Source organism: Lates calcarifer, linkage group LG23 (assembly GCF_001640805.2).
Source record: "Lates calcarifer isolate ASB-BC8 linkage group LG23, TLL_Latcal_v3, whole genome shotgun sequence".
Lineage (NCBI taxonomy): Eukaryota > Metazoa > Chordata > Actinopteri > Centropomidae > Lates > Lates calcarifer.
The window spans coordinates 16,340,942-16,359,422 of record NC_066855.1 but is presented as its reverse complement, the minus strand read 5'-3'; the positions used below and the strand labels follow the sequence as shown (position 1 = coordinate 16,359,422).

The following is an 18,481-nucleotide window of genomic DNA, read 5'->3' as shown; positions in this document are numbered from 1 at the left end:
CTGACATTCACTTAAAAACCACAGAACTGTAATTACCTATGTAACTCTTTGGTAACAGCTTGAGTTTCACTTGTATGACCCAAAGTGTCTTGTTTAGTGGCTAAATTGAAAGTAGAGACTGTGACTCCAGTCACCGGAGTCTCCATCTGAACTGACAGGAAAGCAGGGTTGTCCATTACAACAGTTGAGTTGCATTTAATATGACTAGAGCATAATGACTGATGGGAACAGCTGGTGCTGACTGACTGTAGACACAATCTTAAGTCTTCAGATTCAGTTGCTGCCAGTTATGAACAGTGCAAGCTGCCGGTTGTCATCCATGTCTGCTTTGGTGCAAGAACGCATCACAGTTTGTGTTCGTCTACCACCAGAACTCTGGAGGTCACTGGTCACTCAGTGTGTTGTCAAATCCCCCACCCTTAAGGATAAGCAGTATAGATAATGAATGAGTGAATAAAGTGACTGTACATAACATTTACTGATTAAAAAAAGTGGATTTGATGTTGTGTTAATCTATTCTTAGCATATCCTCTGAAGCGCACTTAATCATTGCTAAGTGGATTAGTACAAATACATGTAAAACATTTTGTTATACTCCAAAAAATAACTTGCTAAATAAAATCTCAGTGGCTAAATTCATGAGTAACCAATGTGAGTAGCACAGTTTGTTTCAAGCTTTGGTCCATAGTGCTCTGAATCCTCAGTTAAACATTATAACATTGCATCATAGCATCCCTCGCTTAGTAGCTTTTATTACAGTTATTTGCGGGGTCAGGCAGCTCTGGCAAGTTCAGAGCACACAACTGTTTCCTTTCAGACTGAATCAAATGTCTGAAGAATGAAGGCCTGAGCAATGCCAAATCCTTGACCGTCTTCAACACATGAATCATATTTAGGTAACGAGGCCAAGTGCATGGGATAGGCTATGAGAAGGTCCTAAGAAAACAAGTTGAAATGATTGCTGTGAAGAGATAATGAAGACACAAATGTGTAATATAAACAATTATACAGCAAAATATTGTCATAGTATGTTCAACATGTCACTAAAAAATGTTGCACTGATATAGCAAAATCTCTACATTTTTTATTACAGTGTTAACGGGACACTCCAGCAATTTTCCATGTCAAAATCAGTTTACTAGTAAAGGGGAGTGCTACCAAGCCTCTGACAACACTTATATAATGTTTTCTGTGGTTTTCTAGAATCTAAGAAAATAACAAAACTGCCATCACCCTGGTATTTTGGCTTGGTCTTGGAGACTAAAACTAAGCTTAGAAAAACTATAAGCTGAGCAGACTACATAAGACTATAGCATTGCAGGAAATGTAGGACTCATCAGGGACTAAAAATATCTTGATCTCTGCTGTGGTAACCATTTATTTTTTGACCTGTCAGGTATGAGTCCAACAACTTCTGAAAGAATGTGTACTTTGGTTAAGAAGCTAAACGGACCGATAATAAAAGCACTTTGTAATTCATGTCCTCCTTACCTAATCACATGATTGGCATTAGTGATCTTATATCCAAGATCACATTGCCAATGGGGATTGAACTGCCAGCCTTGCAAAAAATGGACAACCCGCTGTACCTGCTGATCCACAGCCATTTATCAAATGTGACTGTATTGGTTGAATTTTTTTTTGGTCTGATTAGTCACTCAGTCACCCTTTCATAACAGTCATATCTATATTGTTTGCATTATTCTCTGGGGACAGTGTGTATAGCAGTGAGAGCTTCAATAAGGAGAGACCACCACAACATCTTGTTAAACATGTTCAGGTTATGTATATACGCGCTACATTATTTGTGTATTTTCCAGCTGACAAAATCTCCACATGGAGCAGAGGTACCATTCATATTTGTTTTCCATATCGCTGTCCCCATCAGAGTGCACATGGCGGTCTGTGGCGGACTCCGGGAGTCTTATCAGGAGTCTGATGAGCATGAAGAATAGCTTCTGAAAGGTCTTTATTATGTGTGAGCTTGGCAATATTATGATTCATGCCTCTCTACTTGGGCAGCAATGCAGCAGTTTTTCCATGAAGCGGTCTCCGTGCAGACATGAGGATGTGTGGGAGAACATCTGTCTAGCCAAGCTTCAAACTCCCTCAGGTTAATGACATTTATGCCTGCTGTCTACCTAGCTGGGTAGTAGCTATGCTCGAAGTTCAAAAGCACAGATACAGTATGTCCTGTAATCTGTTAAGATTTCACACGTAATACAGCTTTATGGAGGAGGTGTACTGTTGAGTTTGTTGCACCAGTAAATGAAAAGGAATGCATTTTTACTCAAATCTAAAATACTAAATTTAGTTTATTGAAACAGGGAATATTTGAAATTAATTCATATGCATGCACGAGGAGTTATCCACCAGCAGGGGGCAGAGGAGAGCTTGAGTCATTTCCTGCTGACAGGGACCTTTGTCAAACTGCACTTGTCATGGTGGTGGTTGAATTCATGTCATCGCTAACTGTATTGTGTGATTAATATATCGTGTCATCATGTAAGACAAAGTACACCACTCATGTATCAGCACTTTTAATCTTCATGTGGGCCCTGGTTATCATAGTGTGATGTCAGTGTTTGATGAAAGATATGCAGAGAGACATGATCAACATCGGGCTTGAATTTCAGATCCCCACTGTGAGTGTGTGGCTGGATATACACATGTTGAAATCTACCTGCTGTTATTCACTGAGGGTGGTTCAGCTGTATGCTAAATATGATGTTAGATGTAGTATGTAAGATTATCTACAGCTGAATAAAACACCTAAAGGACACATCAAGCTACAAAGCAGTTCATTGTGTAACTCAACAAACAAGGTATAGGACTTAGCAAGGTGCTAAAAATGAAATGCCAGACTATAGAAGTTATGTGTCACATTTATTTTAAGTTGGCTGATAGATATATGCACTTTTAATGCATCTATACATGGCTGCACTTAATAAATTCTCCTTATCATGTGATTTCCACATTTCTTTTCTACTGCTTTTTTCCTCATTTTGGCCAATTCCTAGCTGAATGTAAAGTCTATTAAAAATCAGAGAATTGCAATGAAGAATTCCTCACAAGGCTAGCTTAGGGGTAAAAAAAAAAGAAAGAAAGAAAGAAAGAAAGATCTTCTCTCAAAATGAAGAATAAGAATAATTTATCATGAGACTCACAGTCCCACTCATAGTGAAGTATGGTAACCTTTAAGAGCAGCTCTCAAGTGATCACATGAAGTGATCACATGGGCTCAAAAAAGGAACAGCTAATCAGACACAGGGATTTACTGTATCAACCTACCCCTGCCCCATTGTTCATTCTTAACAAAAAAAAAAAGTACATTCATTTTCTGAGAGATGTTATTCTCCAAAAACCTGTGTTAAATCCTGAATTTATGGTTGCAACAAAATTCAAATAACTAACAATTAGTGATCAACCATATAAAGAGGAATGAAATTATAAGCAGTTGGATTTATAAAGAAAAACACCTGCTAAGACAGAACATAGAGCATAATGAGAGAAAAATTTGATCAAAATGATTCATAGACGGAGACTGCAAACAAAATCAAAGCCAATTTTCTTGTCGTTTGCAGCACTGAGGAATGCACAAGAGGGGTGTAACATCCATCCAACATCCAAAGTATGTGTTGGGATAAAAAGGAAAGCACCAACTGCCACTGGAAAGCTATCAAACTATACCTTATTCTGAATTACACTGCCTCTGACTACTGCTATATTGTGATTAGAAAACATGCCTCTGTAAATATGGAGGAAGTGATGAGTTGGCTTTAACAGCAAATTGAAACAAAGATCAGAAAACAGATAGAGCTCCTAAGCTCCTGAGTTTTTTTTAATGTCAAAAAATGAAAAAGAACAAGTGTAGAAGAAGTTACTTCGTCTTAAGATAGTCAAGGGTGTAGCCAAGATTAACAAATCCAGTTGGTGCTCTAGGTCAGGTAAATTAACATGTTGTATTGTTGTATTGCTGTAATTAGAGCTGTGGAAGGTTACGAGCCGGTTGCACCAGCTCTTTATGTTTATAGTTAGCCTGGTTTCAGTGTTTGCTAAGAAGTCATTCATCCATCAGCATTCTGACGTAGAGATGAGTTGTTACTAAATATTTACACTAAGTAGAAGCTGGGCAAAGCTGACACGCAATTGACTGTAAAGAACAACAACAACAACAAAAAAGGCTTGCTGATATGACTGAAGATTAGAAGAGGTCATATTGAATAACAATAACACTTACTAAAATGTTGATGATTTAAACAAGTAAATTTTCAAATTACATAAAAAAACATAAAAATAACACAATACTATATTCCTCCATTTTCACATCACGTTAGCTTAAATGGCCAAATAGCATCCATTACATTATCATAATCATATTCCATATATATTCTAAATTGCATGAATACTAATAACTCTGAAACACACATACTTCTTCATATATACATATATAAAAATCAGTAAAGTAATATATATTATATTTTTATTTATTATTTAGCTTGTGATGCTACGGTAACTTCCTCTTTACTAACGTTAAAGATGCTTTCTAACAATTTACACTTCATGAAATTTTGAATTTAGCTTTGATGGTGCAAACCAGTTTAGTAAATCAATACTTTTAGCTAGGTGTTGTTGCTAGTGTTCAACTTCTTGTTAGCTAGTTAGCTGTTACACACAAAAACTAAAAAATGTATAAATATGTGGTTTAACTCAATCCAGGTTGTTGTTGGAGCTGAGGTAAATAAATGCCACTATTTGAGAATATGTAATACATTTATGCTTGCAAGTATGGAACCAGGTCTTCATATTATTTGAACTAATACACGCACAAACACACATAGGAAAATGTGGAAAAAAAACATTGGCACCTTTTACTTTCCGGAGACAAGTAAATACAATAAGGGGTTCTTGAATAAAAGTAGGTCCTCCTCTCATGTTTCACTGTCTTTCTTTGCTCTCTTTATCTCTCTGTATGTACTGTCTGTGTGTACTGTATGTGCAAGAGAGTTTATTTTTCCAGGGCGTTTAATTTACATTGAGGCTGTAAATTAACATTGTGACGTCCCAGTGATGCAGCCCAGTTGTAAATGAAATGCCTGGAGTGTGTATATAGATGTGCATAATTAGGCATCGTGACTGCAGTTGTGACTGTACAAATGCAGATGTGCACACATACATGCTGATATTAGATGATTTTCTAGCCTTGGCACACGTGTGGTAATCAGTATGTTGTCAATATTTTCTTTACAGGGCTATCACTTCCTTTGTGCCATGTGACTCCTGTTGTCAGTCTTGGCTCGAGCCCAGACTCCAGGTGCATTGCGGCACATTCCTCACTGCTAATGGCTTCCTTAGCAGAAAACCTGTCCAACTGACATTTATGCATAACAACAACCCCAGTGTGTATGCGTGATAATTAAAACACGTACACTACAGAGCCTTTTCACATCTCCTTGAGTCTCTCAGTGCGGTGCCTGCCGGGGGAGTTTTATTTTTAGCTCCTTGGTCTTTGATTAAAATATGACTCTCTTGTTGACCTTCACACCTGCTGCAGCTCTGCCAGGTCCACGGGAACATGACCACTTGATAAATAAAGGCCTGCCACCGGAACTGCTGACAAGACATAATCAATTCTCCATGAACTGGGCCTGGACCTGCACGGTCTCTGTGATGCTGCTGTAGGAAGGAACCCATCCTTCTGTGCAGATTTCTCCTGTGACACGTATGTGATGGTGTGAAACCTTCTTCCCTAGCGGCATGGCTACTTGGATGGCAATGACAGCCTGTCAGCTGGTCCATTACCGTGGGCCAGACTGAAATATCTTAGCAACTATTGCCTATGGATGTCACATGAATATTTTACACTAGCAATCTCTTGACTTTGGTTGACATTCTTTGGCTTTTAAGTGACATAATTCAACAACGTTTGAATGGATTGCTATGAAAATGTCCATTGAAATTGGAAATCAGACTGACTATACTGATCCCCTGACCACCAGCAGGTCAAAGTTTTCACTTATCCTGCGACGTATCTCAACATCTACTGGATGGATTGACACACTTTTTTGGTACATAAATTCATGGATCTTAGACAATGAATCCTACAGATTTTGGTGATCCCCTGACTTTTCATCTAGTGCCACCATGAGGTTGACATTTGTGGTTTTGAGGGAGCTTTCTCAACTACTGGATGAATTGTCTTTAAATATCATAAACATTTTTGCACTTCGTCTCACAGTAAGCTCTGTCTGAAATCACTTTTCTACAGTATGTTTTTACCGACTGCCTTTTTATCTGTGTCTGAATTCTGTGTAAATTTATCCACAAAAATTACCATTGGGTAACTTGGTAGCTGTCGGTGATGATACAAAATTACGATGATCAGTAAGAGTCCAAAATCTCAATTTACTGCTCACTGTCGAGTAAACTACCAGGTGTCTGCTACTGAGAGCATGGGAGGATTTCTGGACATGAAAGCAGGCAGTAGAGGCAGTAAGAGACATAATGTGGATAGCAGACAGTAGATGGATGAATGGATAGAAGTATTGATCCACACAGATAGAAAGAGTAATTGACAGATGACCGATAGATGAAAAAAGAAGCAGATCCGTTAGAAAAGGTTCAAGGAGATTGACCTGCTGCCGCTTGTTGACCATTTGTTGGTGGCTTCATTACCGTAATGGATGAATGTAGGACAGAAACACACTTTGGGTGTCCAGATGAATTAAGGGCACAGTCACTTCAATTCCCTGTGGGCTGGGAACATTTGTCTTTCTGTGAGTGGGCATTTTCTTTTATTTATTTATTTATGGATTTTGCACTAATTTCAATTTAAATTTTCCTTTTTACCTTATTTGTTCATTTAATTATTTGTAGTAATATTTTTGTATTTACCTTATTCATGTCTGTATTTTATTTGCATTTGTATTATTTTTTGTACTTTTTGTTTTTTAAATGTTTTACTTATTTCTATATATTTTCTTGTTTTAAATCTTTTTGTTTTACTTTATTATTTTACTATATTTGTATTTTATTTTATTTGAACTTTTTAGTATTTATATTTTTGTATTTTACTTGTTCATATCTTTGTAGTTTTTGTTTCATTTAATTAATTTGCAGTCTTGTATTTTCTATATTTTCTTTTAGGTTTTTTGCAATTTAATGAAATTAAATTACATATAGTGTAGTGAATTTGTATTTTTATGGATTTATTTGTTTGGTCTTCATTTACACTCTAGGTGTGTTACACTGCCTCCAATTCCACATCATTTTATGGTTACATGGACAACACTTACACACTTACAACACAATGACAGCTCGTCCAGTGCACAGATTGTAATTTCATCTGTGCTGTCATCATCTTACACAACCACCACCTCCATCCCCATAAATGTCAGGAGTGTAAAATGATGATGTCACCAAAATTACACAAAACAAATGTCTTTTTCCCAAATGTGATTGCCAGGAAGTAATCCCTGAAAGAGTATCGGAAATTAAATGCTGTGGGGTTTTTTTTTATCCTGTGCTGAAGACCACTACATTCTTGTTTTTGCAATCAGATCACAATAATCCTGTACTCTCTTACAGCACCTCTCCGCACTGGCCTTACAGTACAGAGCGTAAATGTCATGGCTGTTACACATGCGGATGAGAAATGCTAATGATGATACTTAACACTGTGAAAAAAAGGAACCTACTTGTGTTTTACAAAGGTTAGCAGTGCATGTAGGCACAAAGCCTGTCTTTGTCAGGCGACCTTATTAGCATGCACAGAGTTGTGTCATGTTCAGAAGGTGCTACTACATCCAGCCCTGTCATAAAATCAATACACCATCTTCCGAAGGCTTCGCCAATAACTCATATTGGCTTTGTCACAAACCCAGTTCAAGGACCAACTCTTGAAATTGTTTACCACATGAAATATCTCTGTATGTTTGGCTGTGTGAGAGGAGAAGAGACGTAGTTGTTGGAAACATACGCATCATAAATATACAGCGTGTTGTCCTGCTTCACTACATAGCAGAACCGGTGTTCATTGTTCTCTGCAGCATACTGGTTTTGTTTGTTCCTCACACACCCGTCCTGACTGTGCCTGCAGATTGTTCTGCGGAGACGAGTGTGTTTTAGACCGCTTTGTGTTTGTTATTGTTGGGAGAGCTCTTGAAGTGTTGCTCTGAATGTGCCAGTAAGACACAGTGCACAGATGTGGCAAAAACTCAAAACAAGAATCAGCACGAAAATACACGACAGACACACACACACTGCTTAAATATGAAGCCGATGCCGTTTTCTAGGTCACCATCTCACTGAGTGACTTGACAAGTTTTTCTCCCTCAAAAAGCTTTTGAAGTTTGCTACAGTGATTGGATGAATGAATTTATCATTATGCGACTTTCCCTACTGACAATTGATGTATTTAAAACTGCTTCAAAAAATTTGACAAAGCAATCCCAACTCACTCGCTCGCTTGTTCTTGAGCTTTCAACCATTCCACACACCGGCTTCATCAGCGTCGCTGGATGAGTCATTGCTCGGTTTTCTCTCTCCATTACTCTGAGCACCTTTGCAACTTTTGGCTGAAGAGTTGAGCTTGACAGAAGCTGACCTTAGAAACATAGGTTAACAAAATAGTCTCAACTCAATAACCACTTACTGGCTCATTCTAGAGCTTTCAATCATATCACTCTGTCATCAGCAGATTGAGTTTGCCCAGGAGAAATGGAGCTGTTTGAAAGGTTACTGACCTTGGAAGCTCCAGCTGATGAAACAATCTTAACTCAAGGTCCATTTACTCACTTGTTTATGACCTTTCAACCATATCACACGGTCTTCATCAGCAGATTGAGTTTGCTCAGTTGTCGTTCAGACTTTCCATTAATTTTTCTCTAGGAATTCTGGATTAAAACCTAAGCTTGATGGTTTGTTTTTGACCTCGAAAACAAGAGTTTCAAATCAAAGGCTTTCAGTTATACTGCATGGTCTTCATCAGCAGATTGAGTTTTCTCAGTTGTCATGCAAATGTAGACATAAAAACTTTCCATTAAGCCTACTTTAGGAATTCTGTATTAAAACTTACACTCTGAATTCCAAGTCAACTTATTTTCTTGTTCTGGGGCTTTCAGTCTCATCAAATAGTCTTCCTCAGCAAGTGTAGGTCGCTCAGTTATAATTGAATTATAGATGTTCAAACGTTCTATTATTTTGAGCACATTTAGGACTTCTCATCTGTGTCAGCTTAAAAGTTGAGCCTGACAAGTCTCTCTTGACCTTAGAAACAGCAGCTGACAAAACAATCTCCACTCAAGGGCCACTTAAAAAATTAAGAATAAAAACAAAGACAGTCAGTGGTATTGGTTGGTGGTCAAATGAAGTCCATTTACTTGCTTGTTCTGAAGTATGCTACAGTAATTGGATGAATTAATCTATGACTTTGTGGCTTTCTCCTCTGACAACTGATGTATTTAAAACTGCTTTAAAAATTGACAGAAGAGTTTTTTGTTGTTTCATTTATGCTTCACAATCACTTATTCATCAGTGACCAGCCAACTGGTAACATAAAATCATAACTAGAGACCAACTTGCAACATGTTGATGTTCCGACCCATTAGCACTCAGTAGTAATTAACACCTGTATACTCAGTTCTCACGGGTTGCACCATCTTCGAGCTCAGCCTTCATGTTGATCTCAGCTTCACACCTGGAAAGTTTCGTGACTGTATATTGTACGGCTGTGATGCTACTGCGGTGACAAATTCTGTCCACAGGCATAGAATCACCTGTCAAAGTGCTCAAAACCGCCTCAGTGGTAGTTCTCGCTACAGTAGGTTTCTCCAGGACCACATTTTGCCAAGATGACACACACACACACATACACACACACACAGATTCGCAAGGTGAAAACAATACGAGCTGTGGTGGCTGGTAATTATGCAGATGTACAGCTCTGCCTTCATATCCTGATATTTCTCACTGCTCCACTGCTGATACTCTCATCACAACTGCTGCTGCAGCTGTCTTCAACGCACCAACCTCCTCTCTATGTGCTATATTTTTGGTATCGCAGTAAAGATTTATATTCACGTATGTTTGCTAAAGGAGGGGGGGGGGGATTAGTTCTCACAGCCAAATCCTTGAGTCTTTGAGAACTCCTTTATGCAGCGGAACATTTTCTGCCAAATCTAACTGTATAATTATTTGCTATAAATGGTCAACTGCTTGACGTTAAGTGTCTATGTCTGGACAAGGAAGTTAAGTGGATGTTGAGTTGGGGTTGCTTTGTAAACTGTAGTTTCCAAAGTCAAGAATGAAGTGTCCTGCTTTAAAGTTTAGAACTGCAACCAATTATTTTCTCAATCAATTGATTTTTATCTTTCAAATGGAACCAGTTAATTTTTTTCCTTGATGAATGACACTCTTCAATTACATTTTTGATTATGTTTAAATGTATTCCTCTCTGAAAGCAGAATAAGAGCAATAGTGCTTGTAACTCACTTTTTTTCATTCCTTGCCACCCAGACGTCTCATCACACGGTGGGATCTGCAGGTTACACAATTTCATCACTGAAAGCACTCATGTGAAGAGAGAGACAGCACGTTAATCTGGACCTTTACAGGGGTGAGTGCGTGTTCATTACGTAAATGTACTACACCCCAACATGCAACAAATGCCTGCTTTGTTATCGTCCGTGCATCTGGAATGACCCTTAGCACCGGGGATGTCTCATGCCTACATTGAAGATAAATTGTGTTTCAGATAAGAGGAGGAGGAGGAGGAAGAGGAGGAGGAGGAGGAGGAGGTGGGTGGGCTACAGTCTGCTCGATGATAACTCGTCCAGCTGCAGGAAAAAGGATTAGAAAGATCGTCTTACACAACCCTCTTGAATAAACCCAAGTGGCCCCTCAGAAAATCCATATCAAGACCAAAACAAATGGTTCCACCAAAGCATGCATGACACCTGTCAGGTTGATTAAGATGATATTTTTCAGCACCTGAATGCTAGTCTCGTAGACAGGTGTGTATGCTGTACAGTTAGTGGGTACACTGTGTCCTACAAGGAACGGGCTCGCACTAATAAGTCGAAACAGTATCCTAACCACATAACCCAGTTTGCTATGGTCCCCTTGTTGCCACTACTGACACTTCACGAGATGGCATACCCAGGGGAGGGCACTGTCACCTTGGATTAAAGCATCTTTTGAATAATGCCTCTTTGCACGTCACTGGGTCTAAAGAAAGCTTTAGCGCACAGTGCATAAAGCATTTTGTGCACTCAAAGCCTCAGTGGTATGGATATTAGCAGCTGTGCCATCCTTCATCCTGCATGTGAGCATAATATCACATCTAATAATATAATGTATTGTGTAAAATATTGATTTGGATTAAAATGTGCAGAGAGAAGAGTACTAGAGGGATGGAAGTCCCCAATGCTGGAAAATCAGAACTAGGACACCAAATAACGATTATTCTCATCATTGATTCATCCGTTGATTAATTGTTTAGCCTATAAAATGTCAGGCAGTAATGTAAAAAATGCACAATTTCCAAGGACACATCTTCAAATATCTTGTTTTGTCCACACAAAAATCCAATACCGAAGGATATTGAATTTAAAAAGATAAAACACAGAGAGAATCTGAAAATAATCATACTGGAGAAGCTGGAACCAGAGAATATTTGGCATTTTTCCATGATAAATGACTTAAATCTGTGTTTCTCAACCCTTTTGGCTTGTGACCCTTTAAAATGAAGCAATGTGAGTGAGCATGAGAACGAGCAGCTCAACCAAAGAGTAATGTTTCTTCTTAAGACTGTTCTGTTTGAAGGATTTTTGCAGCCGTGAAGAGGCTGAAGCTGCGGGAGTAAATATATCATTACAATGTGTACACTGAAAACAGTTGCTCAAAGTGACTAACCCATAAAGAATGTTGAGTAGTCTGTGCAGTTTTCCTCAGACCTACAGAGTGTTAACGTCTTTCAGCTCATTGTTTTGGTTTTAAAGCTGTGATGAAAGATACAGTCAGAGACTGATGAACATAGAGGAGTGTCTGGCAGCTTAAACCTGCAATGACAGATTTTTTGGCCACTTAGGGGAAACAAGTCATGAACACACATATCATCACCTTTTGAGGTTAAAGCAACATTTATAACTATATACTATATACTTATTTTATAACTATAACTTATAAAATAGCAGCTTCAGAGTCATGCTGATGGTTCATTGACTTGTAACAGGGAGAATGGAGCCTCTGTCATTCCCACTCTGCTCCCTGAACACCTGTTCTTGCTCCATGTAACTCTGATGAGCAGGTACGATCTCCCTCTAACTGAGTGATAGTCAGCGGCTTCAACTGCTGGAATCAGGCCCAGTAAGTTCCAGAGTAATGATATAGATCAGTTAAAAAGACTAAGAAGTCATTAAAAACCAGTGTTCATCTGTGATATCCAGCCAGGAAACTTTGAAAATTATATTATAAACAGAGTTACAAACCAAATTTAGTATCACTTCCTGCTGCAGAGGCCGGGGATGATGGGTAATATTTACCATTTGGCTGTGTTTTAGTTCAAGTACACAGTCAGCGCTCCTGTCAAAGGATTGATAGGCCTTGTTTTCTGTACATGAAAACTGCTTAGCTGCTCAGACCTGGAGCCCAACAGAATCACTTACCTGCTGCTCAGCAAAGTCACATTTTGTTGCTTTAATATGTTGAACTTGTTAGGAAACAGTTGTCCACACACATTTACACATACTCCCTCTCTTTTAGCTTCTTCTGCCTCCAGAGCTGTAGAGTCTGAGCTGTGATGACCAGCCTCCTGCTGCTCCTATGACACTGCTCCACACCTGCTGTTTCATTTAGAAATGAATAGTACTGCTTCTAGTATTACTGCTACTATTGCAATTACTACTTCAATTGTCATGCCAGACACAGAAAGGCTGAGTGGAATCTCACTATAAAGCTCTGTAAAGACAAAAGGAGCTGCAGATTCTAGCTGATAATTGTCGGTGAAACAGAGCTGAAACAGAGTGGATTAATGTTAACGTTGCTCCCTGACCGCTGGATGTAGAAAATGATCCACTGTTTGCAATTTCAACTTCATTAGGCAATAATATTTCAGGTGTTTTGTGTAATGACTTGTTTCTGCCTGCCCCCAAGTGGCCAAAAAACAAACAAACAAACAAACAAACAAACAGAATTTTGGTGAAACACTAATACTAATTAGTTTTCATCTTATTGATTGAATCGATTGATTGTTTCAGCAGTAATCTGAACTAATTTTAAGTGTTTTTTTTTTTAAGATCGTTTTTGGAACTCATTTGCATTGGAATTTATTTAAAAACATCCCCGGGGACGCTTAACTTTATTGACACAGTGGGACCATCTGTCCATCTTAGCTCACAGCCAAATCTGTTAACTCTGAGCTCTGGCACTAATTCAGCTGAAAATGGGGGCACATGTTAAAAGGGTTCCCTTCGCCCTGGATGCTTAATAAGAGCCTCTCTTCTTTTCAGTGATGCTCACGCTCCCTCCTCCCTCCCCTTCTAAAATCACTTTACCCCGGGTCCGTCCTTTAACTTTCTCATAACTATGACGTCTAGATTGCAAAGGGGATTAAAGATTGGGATCTGGGACCGCCGTTGCATAATTAACTCCACCACCACGAGGAACTGAGTTATTCCTCAGTCTCGTCGGATACTCCTGACAAAGTGGCACAACGTGGGCGGTGCGTCTAAGGAGACGATCTATAGGCTACACCACCACCACAGCGGCTCCGCGCAGGAGTCCAGGAGCTGGGGAATGAAGCGGCGGGGCATGACGGTGTAACCTGGCGGAGAGTAAACCATGCATGTAAAAGGAGTTTTGGTCCGGGGCCAGCCTTGAAGGGTGAAGTGGGTAGGTGCAGCGTGGTGGTGCCCGTCTCATGGTGCGCGTCTCTCCAAAGGTGGATTCGGTTTCCAGTCCTGTAACACAAACTGACGGAGCGACTTCATTCGAGCAGGCTGTTCGGGGAGAAACCAAGCCGAGCGGAAAGGACAGTTCATCACCCGGAGGCCAACTGAAATATTTCTCCCGGGGTTTGTCATTAAATTATCGTAATGGAACATGATCTCTGAGAGTGCGGCTCGTTTGGAGACTGGTTTCTCTTGTGGCTGTGCGCGCCCTCGCCGCTGACATTTCCAACAACATCTTTGGCACCATCGAGAAAAAACAAAACACATTTTTGTTGTTGCGACTTTTCTTTTACTCAGTTAAACTCTGAGGATAGTGTCGGTGGAGTGTGCAGAAGCGCAGCGAGGTGGATTAAAAAAAAAAGGTTTTTATCAAGTCACAAGAAGACATCTGATGACACATGGAAATTATGTGAAAAATAAAGATCTGGAAATGCGTCGCAAATGCTTCTTTCTGCTGGAGGTAAGTTCTGTGCTTTGAATTTGACCTCATCTTCTTGCTTTCGGGTTTTAGACGTTTAATTAAAATAGCTTAATAAAACCAAGTAGATCTGTCTTATTCTCGCGGATTGCAGCTGAGTATAATCTTGATGCGAGGGGATTTAACACTATCATCCCATCCAGATGTCAGTTTTAGGGTATTGTCTCCATCTCACGGCTATTTTAAAAACACATTACATCCATTAAAAGCAAGAAAAAATCCTTTTCTTTTCTGAAAATTAAAGGTTGGGGTGGGGGGAGGGGGGGGGGGTGTTGAGGCAGGACAGTAATCCTGACACTGAGACTTCCACCACCTTCCCTCTGCGCCGCAGCGAGAACAATCTGCAGCATATTAGTTCAAAAGAAGTGCTGATGTTGCCAATGTTGTGTTTACTTGTAAACAGTGAAACATGAACCAGAACTCCGGGGTTAAGATGGCATGAGAAACCGATCTCGAGTGACATGATCCCCCTCACCCCCCCACACCCCCGTGCTATCCGGGAACTCCCCAGTTGCTGATGCTGAAAAACCCGGGATTTGGGACACTGGAGATTAGAAAGTGTGTTAATGTAGCAAGAGCACTCCTCTCACTTCCTGCTTGGAGAAGATGCTTAAATTCACATTTTTACCTCCCTGGGATCAGTTACCATGATATCACCCTCTCTCCTATCTGAACAAAATGGAGAGACAACAATAAGCATGTGATTTGTTGCTCTCATCAGAGACATGCTGATGTTGTTACAGATGCCCGAGGTGAATTACTTCATCTGCCTCCTCACTCATTGTGTGAGGAAAACTGTGGCACCAAGAATAGGAAAGAATCCTCTGAACCCTTTTTTCAACCCGCCCCCGCGCTTCTGCTTTCTATTCGTGTCCCCATTGTTGTGATTTAAGACCATGCATCCCCCCACCCCACCCTGTACTCACATATCACATGCCTGCTGAGGTCAAAAAATATGTACATGAGTACATTTACTCGAGTAAAGTACCTGCATTCAGTTTAAAGGCATTTCTGTTCAGACCTTAAGTCAAAGTAGAAATACTCAGTTACAAGCCAAAGCCCTGCGTTTGGAATTGTACTCGAGTAAAAGTACAAAAGTAGTGGATTATAGTTACTTTAATGTAGCAGCTGAATAAAGTCTTATCTTAACCTGTTTAATTATTGATTACATCATAAAAAATGAAAAGAAATGTAGAGGGGTAGAAGTATAAAGTAGCTGTGAATAGAAATACTCAAGTAAAGTACTTGGCTTCTTCCCACCACCTCTGTTTAATGATACTTTCATCTCAAAGGGAAGTGTCATCAGCTGTAGTAACTGGTTTTGTTGCCGATTATTTTTCATACATTCTACAACCTCTAAATCATAATGGAAGTCTGGAGTTTTCAGAGATTTCTCTCATCAGTGCTGCTGAGCAGAGCAGTCATCCTGAGACTGTTTCAGTGATATTTTGCAGGTTAATCAAACCTCTGAAGTGCTGCTGTTGGTTGAACACGTCAAGGTCAATGAGTGTTTGTGAATCCTGTCCAGACTGTTCTGCAGCAGGTCCACACTGACACACTACACCACAGGACACTGAGGAAAATATTATAGAAAACAACACTGAGCTGCTTTACTAGTTTTAATGCAGGTCTAAAGTCTGCTCTGTAAGGTGTAGTAAAAAGCCAAAAATAGAATTAAAATCAATATTAGATCATAAAATATGGTCATATAAGTGAAAGTCTTGCATTGACAAAACCTGCAGCCAAGTGCAGAAATGACAGAGACTGTTAAATGTGGAGGCATCAGACACACTTCTGCATAGACGATCAATAACCTGGATAATGTTAGAGTCATACAGTAAAGATGAATAACCAGGTTACCTCATATATCATAAATCAAATCAGGACAAGTCATAATCTTGTGAAGATGCTTTGGTACAACACATACCAGAGGTTGAGTGAAGTTAAAGGTAAGGATATAATATAATATAATATAATATATAATGGAAAAGATCTGGGACACCAAAATGTCCAGAAGTAGCCTCGGACACAGACTTTTTTGTCCTAAAGAAAATGTTTTCTAACAAGTTGATTTAATTTTTTTTTTTTAAATGATTACAGACAAGCGTTTTTGTAAAATCTACATTTTTGAGATTTTTGCAGCTCCACCTCAAACAGCTACAACAAAAAAGCTGCTCACACATCAGTGCTTCAGTAATAATGATCCTCTGATAGATATAGCACTAGGTGAAACTGTTTTTGAAACTGTATTTTGACATTTTTGGTTCCCTTGAGTATGATTTTAAAGGTGGGACTTGTTCTTATAATGGAGTATTTGTGCATTTTACCCCAGTAAAAAAAAAACAAACAAATCCTTCCTCCAGCTCAGAAAATGATGAAATACTTGCAAATTAATTGCGTTATAGGTTCGTTGTATCCTGTTGTTTACACTGCGGCTGTCAGCTGTTGAGCTGTAATTACTTGGAGGGGGGTGGACAGCTGGTACAGTAGGTTACTGTACCCTGATACCTGCTCAGGATCTACTGAGCATGAAACAAGCCCATCAGGAACCCTGTTTTGAAATCTGGGGCACTCCAGCATTTTATATGATGTGACTCTATAGTATGCTGGTATTTCACGCTGCTGTAACCTTCAAGTACGAAGGTGCTTTTCACATGGTCAGTGACAGAAAATGAACAGAATTTTAATGAAAACCTTCGTTTTCTGTCTGAAAAATGTGAAACGTTGTGAGGTGTTGCATAATTGATGAATTGAGGGATGTTTTATTTAAGGAGGAAGTGAAACATTGGCTTTATCGGTAATAGTAGCCACCCTATCATGTCCACAGGGAAACAGTCGGCGCTCAAGGACAGCCACGCTGAGATATAACCCAGTTTGGGGTCAATTAGGAAGGCCAGTTTAGTCCGAACAAAAAAAACCCTACATTTATGACATTTCACAGTCTTTTGTGGGCTTTTCTGCCTCTTATAAAATGGTCCTGACAGATGCTGCCTGTGTGCCAGCAGAAGGTTCAGTGTTTCCAGATGCAACATGAAGTACAGCACAGAGAAAACGCTCACTGGATGCTGCTTTAGTGTCGCCAACCTTTGTGGGTTTGGCCAGTTTCCAGCTGTCACTTGTTTGGGGGCTGAAAGAAATCCAGTGGAGATCAAAGTGTCTGGATGAAATATTAATCCTGAACTCTTTACTGTCACTAAACAAAATCCTGAACACAGGTTCTCTCTCATTCTGTCCTGATAAAATAAATAAAGCATATGCTATTGTATATTTTTTATCATGGTGGGAACAAGCAAAAACACATGGGTGCTTATGTCACATGAGATCCAGCAGATACAGATGATAACCCCTCCTGAGCTGCCTACTGTAGTTTTATAATTATGTGCATTATTCAATGCTTCTTCCCTGGCAGCCACACACCACGACGCACAAACTGGAATATTTTGTTTAACATTACAGCCCTCCAAGAAGGCAATATGTAATTTCTTTGCCTTTATATTTTATTGAATGCCTTTATCTGTAAACATGAAAGAGTGTTGACGGGAAGATGATTACAGACTACAAAGTGCTCCAAATTAGAGCGCTGCATTAGGCAAGAGGAGCTGTTAATACATGCATCATCTGCTCAAGGGCAGCAAGAGTCTTTTCAGTTCGATTCAGCACAACTTGACGTACCGTAGGAGGGGAATTCAAGGAGCATGAGGCCAAAAGATTCAATTCAGTCGGCAGAACAGAGGGGTAGTGTTGTCTGATTCACTGATTAAAAACACCGACCTCCCTGTCTTTTCCTCTGTTTGCAGGTGTGCGCCATGGTAAGCCTTCTGCCGTCAGCCTCGTTAGCAGATTTGACATGTGAAGCTCTGCTCATGCTGTCCGGGAATTTCTCTCGTAAGTTGAGGACAAACATCAGCTGCATGTTGGATGACAACAGCGATTAACAAGCTTTTAAATAGCGGTTATTTCCCCAACACAAATACAGTCACTGAACAGACGAGTATTCAGCTTGATCCAGTGTTGCTACACTTGAGATTGAATTGATTTTCACTCTTTTCCATTT

General features: G+C 39.6%; 1 protein-coding gene across 2 annotated transcripts in view; it reads left to right on the top strand.

Moving 5' to 3' along the window:
- Positions 1–13,505: 13,505 nt before the first annotated feature.
- LOC108892057 (corticotropin-releasing factor receptor 1) overlaps positions 13,506–18,481 on the top strand; it is a 51,892-nt gene continuing 46,916 nt past the window's right edge. For both annotated transcript variants that reach the window (XM_018689497.2, XM_018689496.2), the window contains exons 1-2: positions 13,506–14,409; positions 18,225–18,312. In XM_018689497.2, the coding sequence (XP_018545013.1) occupies positions 14,341–14,409; positions 18,225–18,312 (157 nt within the window). In that variant the 5' untranslated portion in view covers positions 13,506–14,340. The remainder of the gene's footprint in view (positions 14,410–18,224; positions 18,313–18,481) is intronic.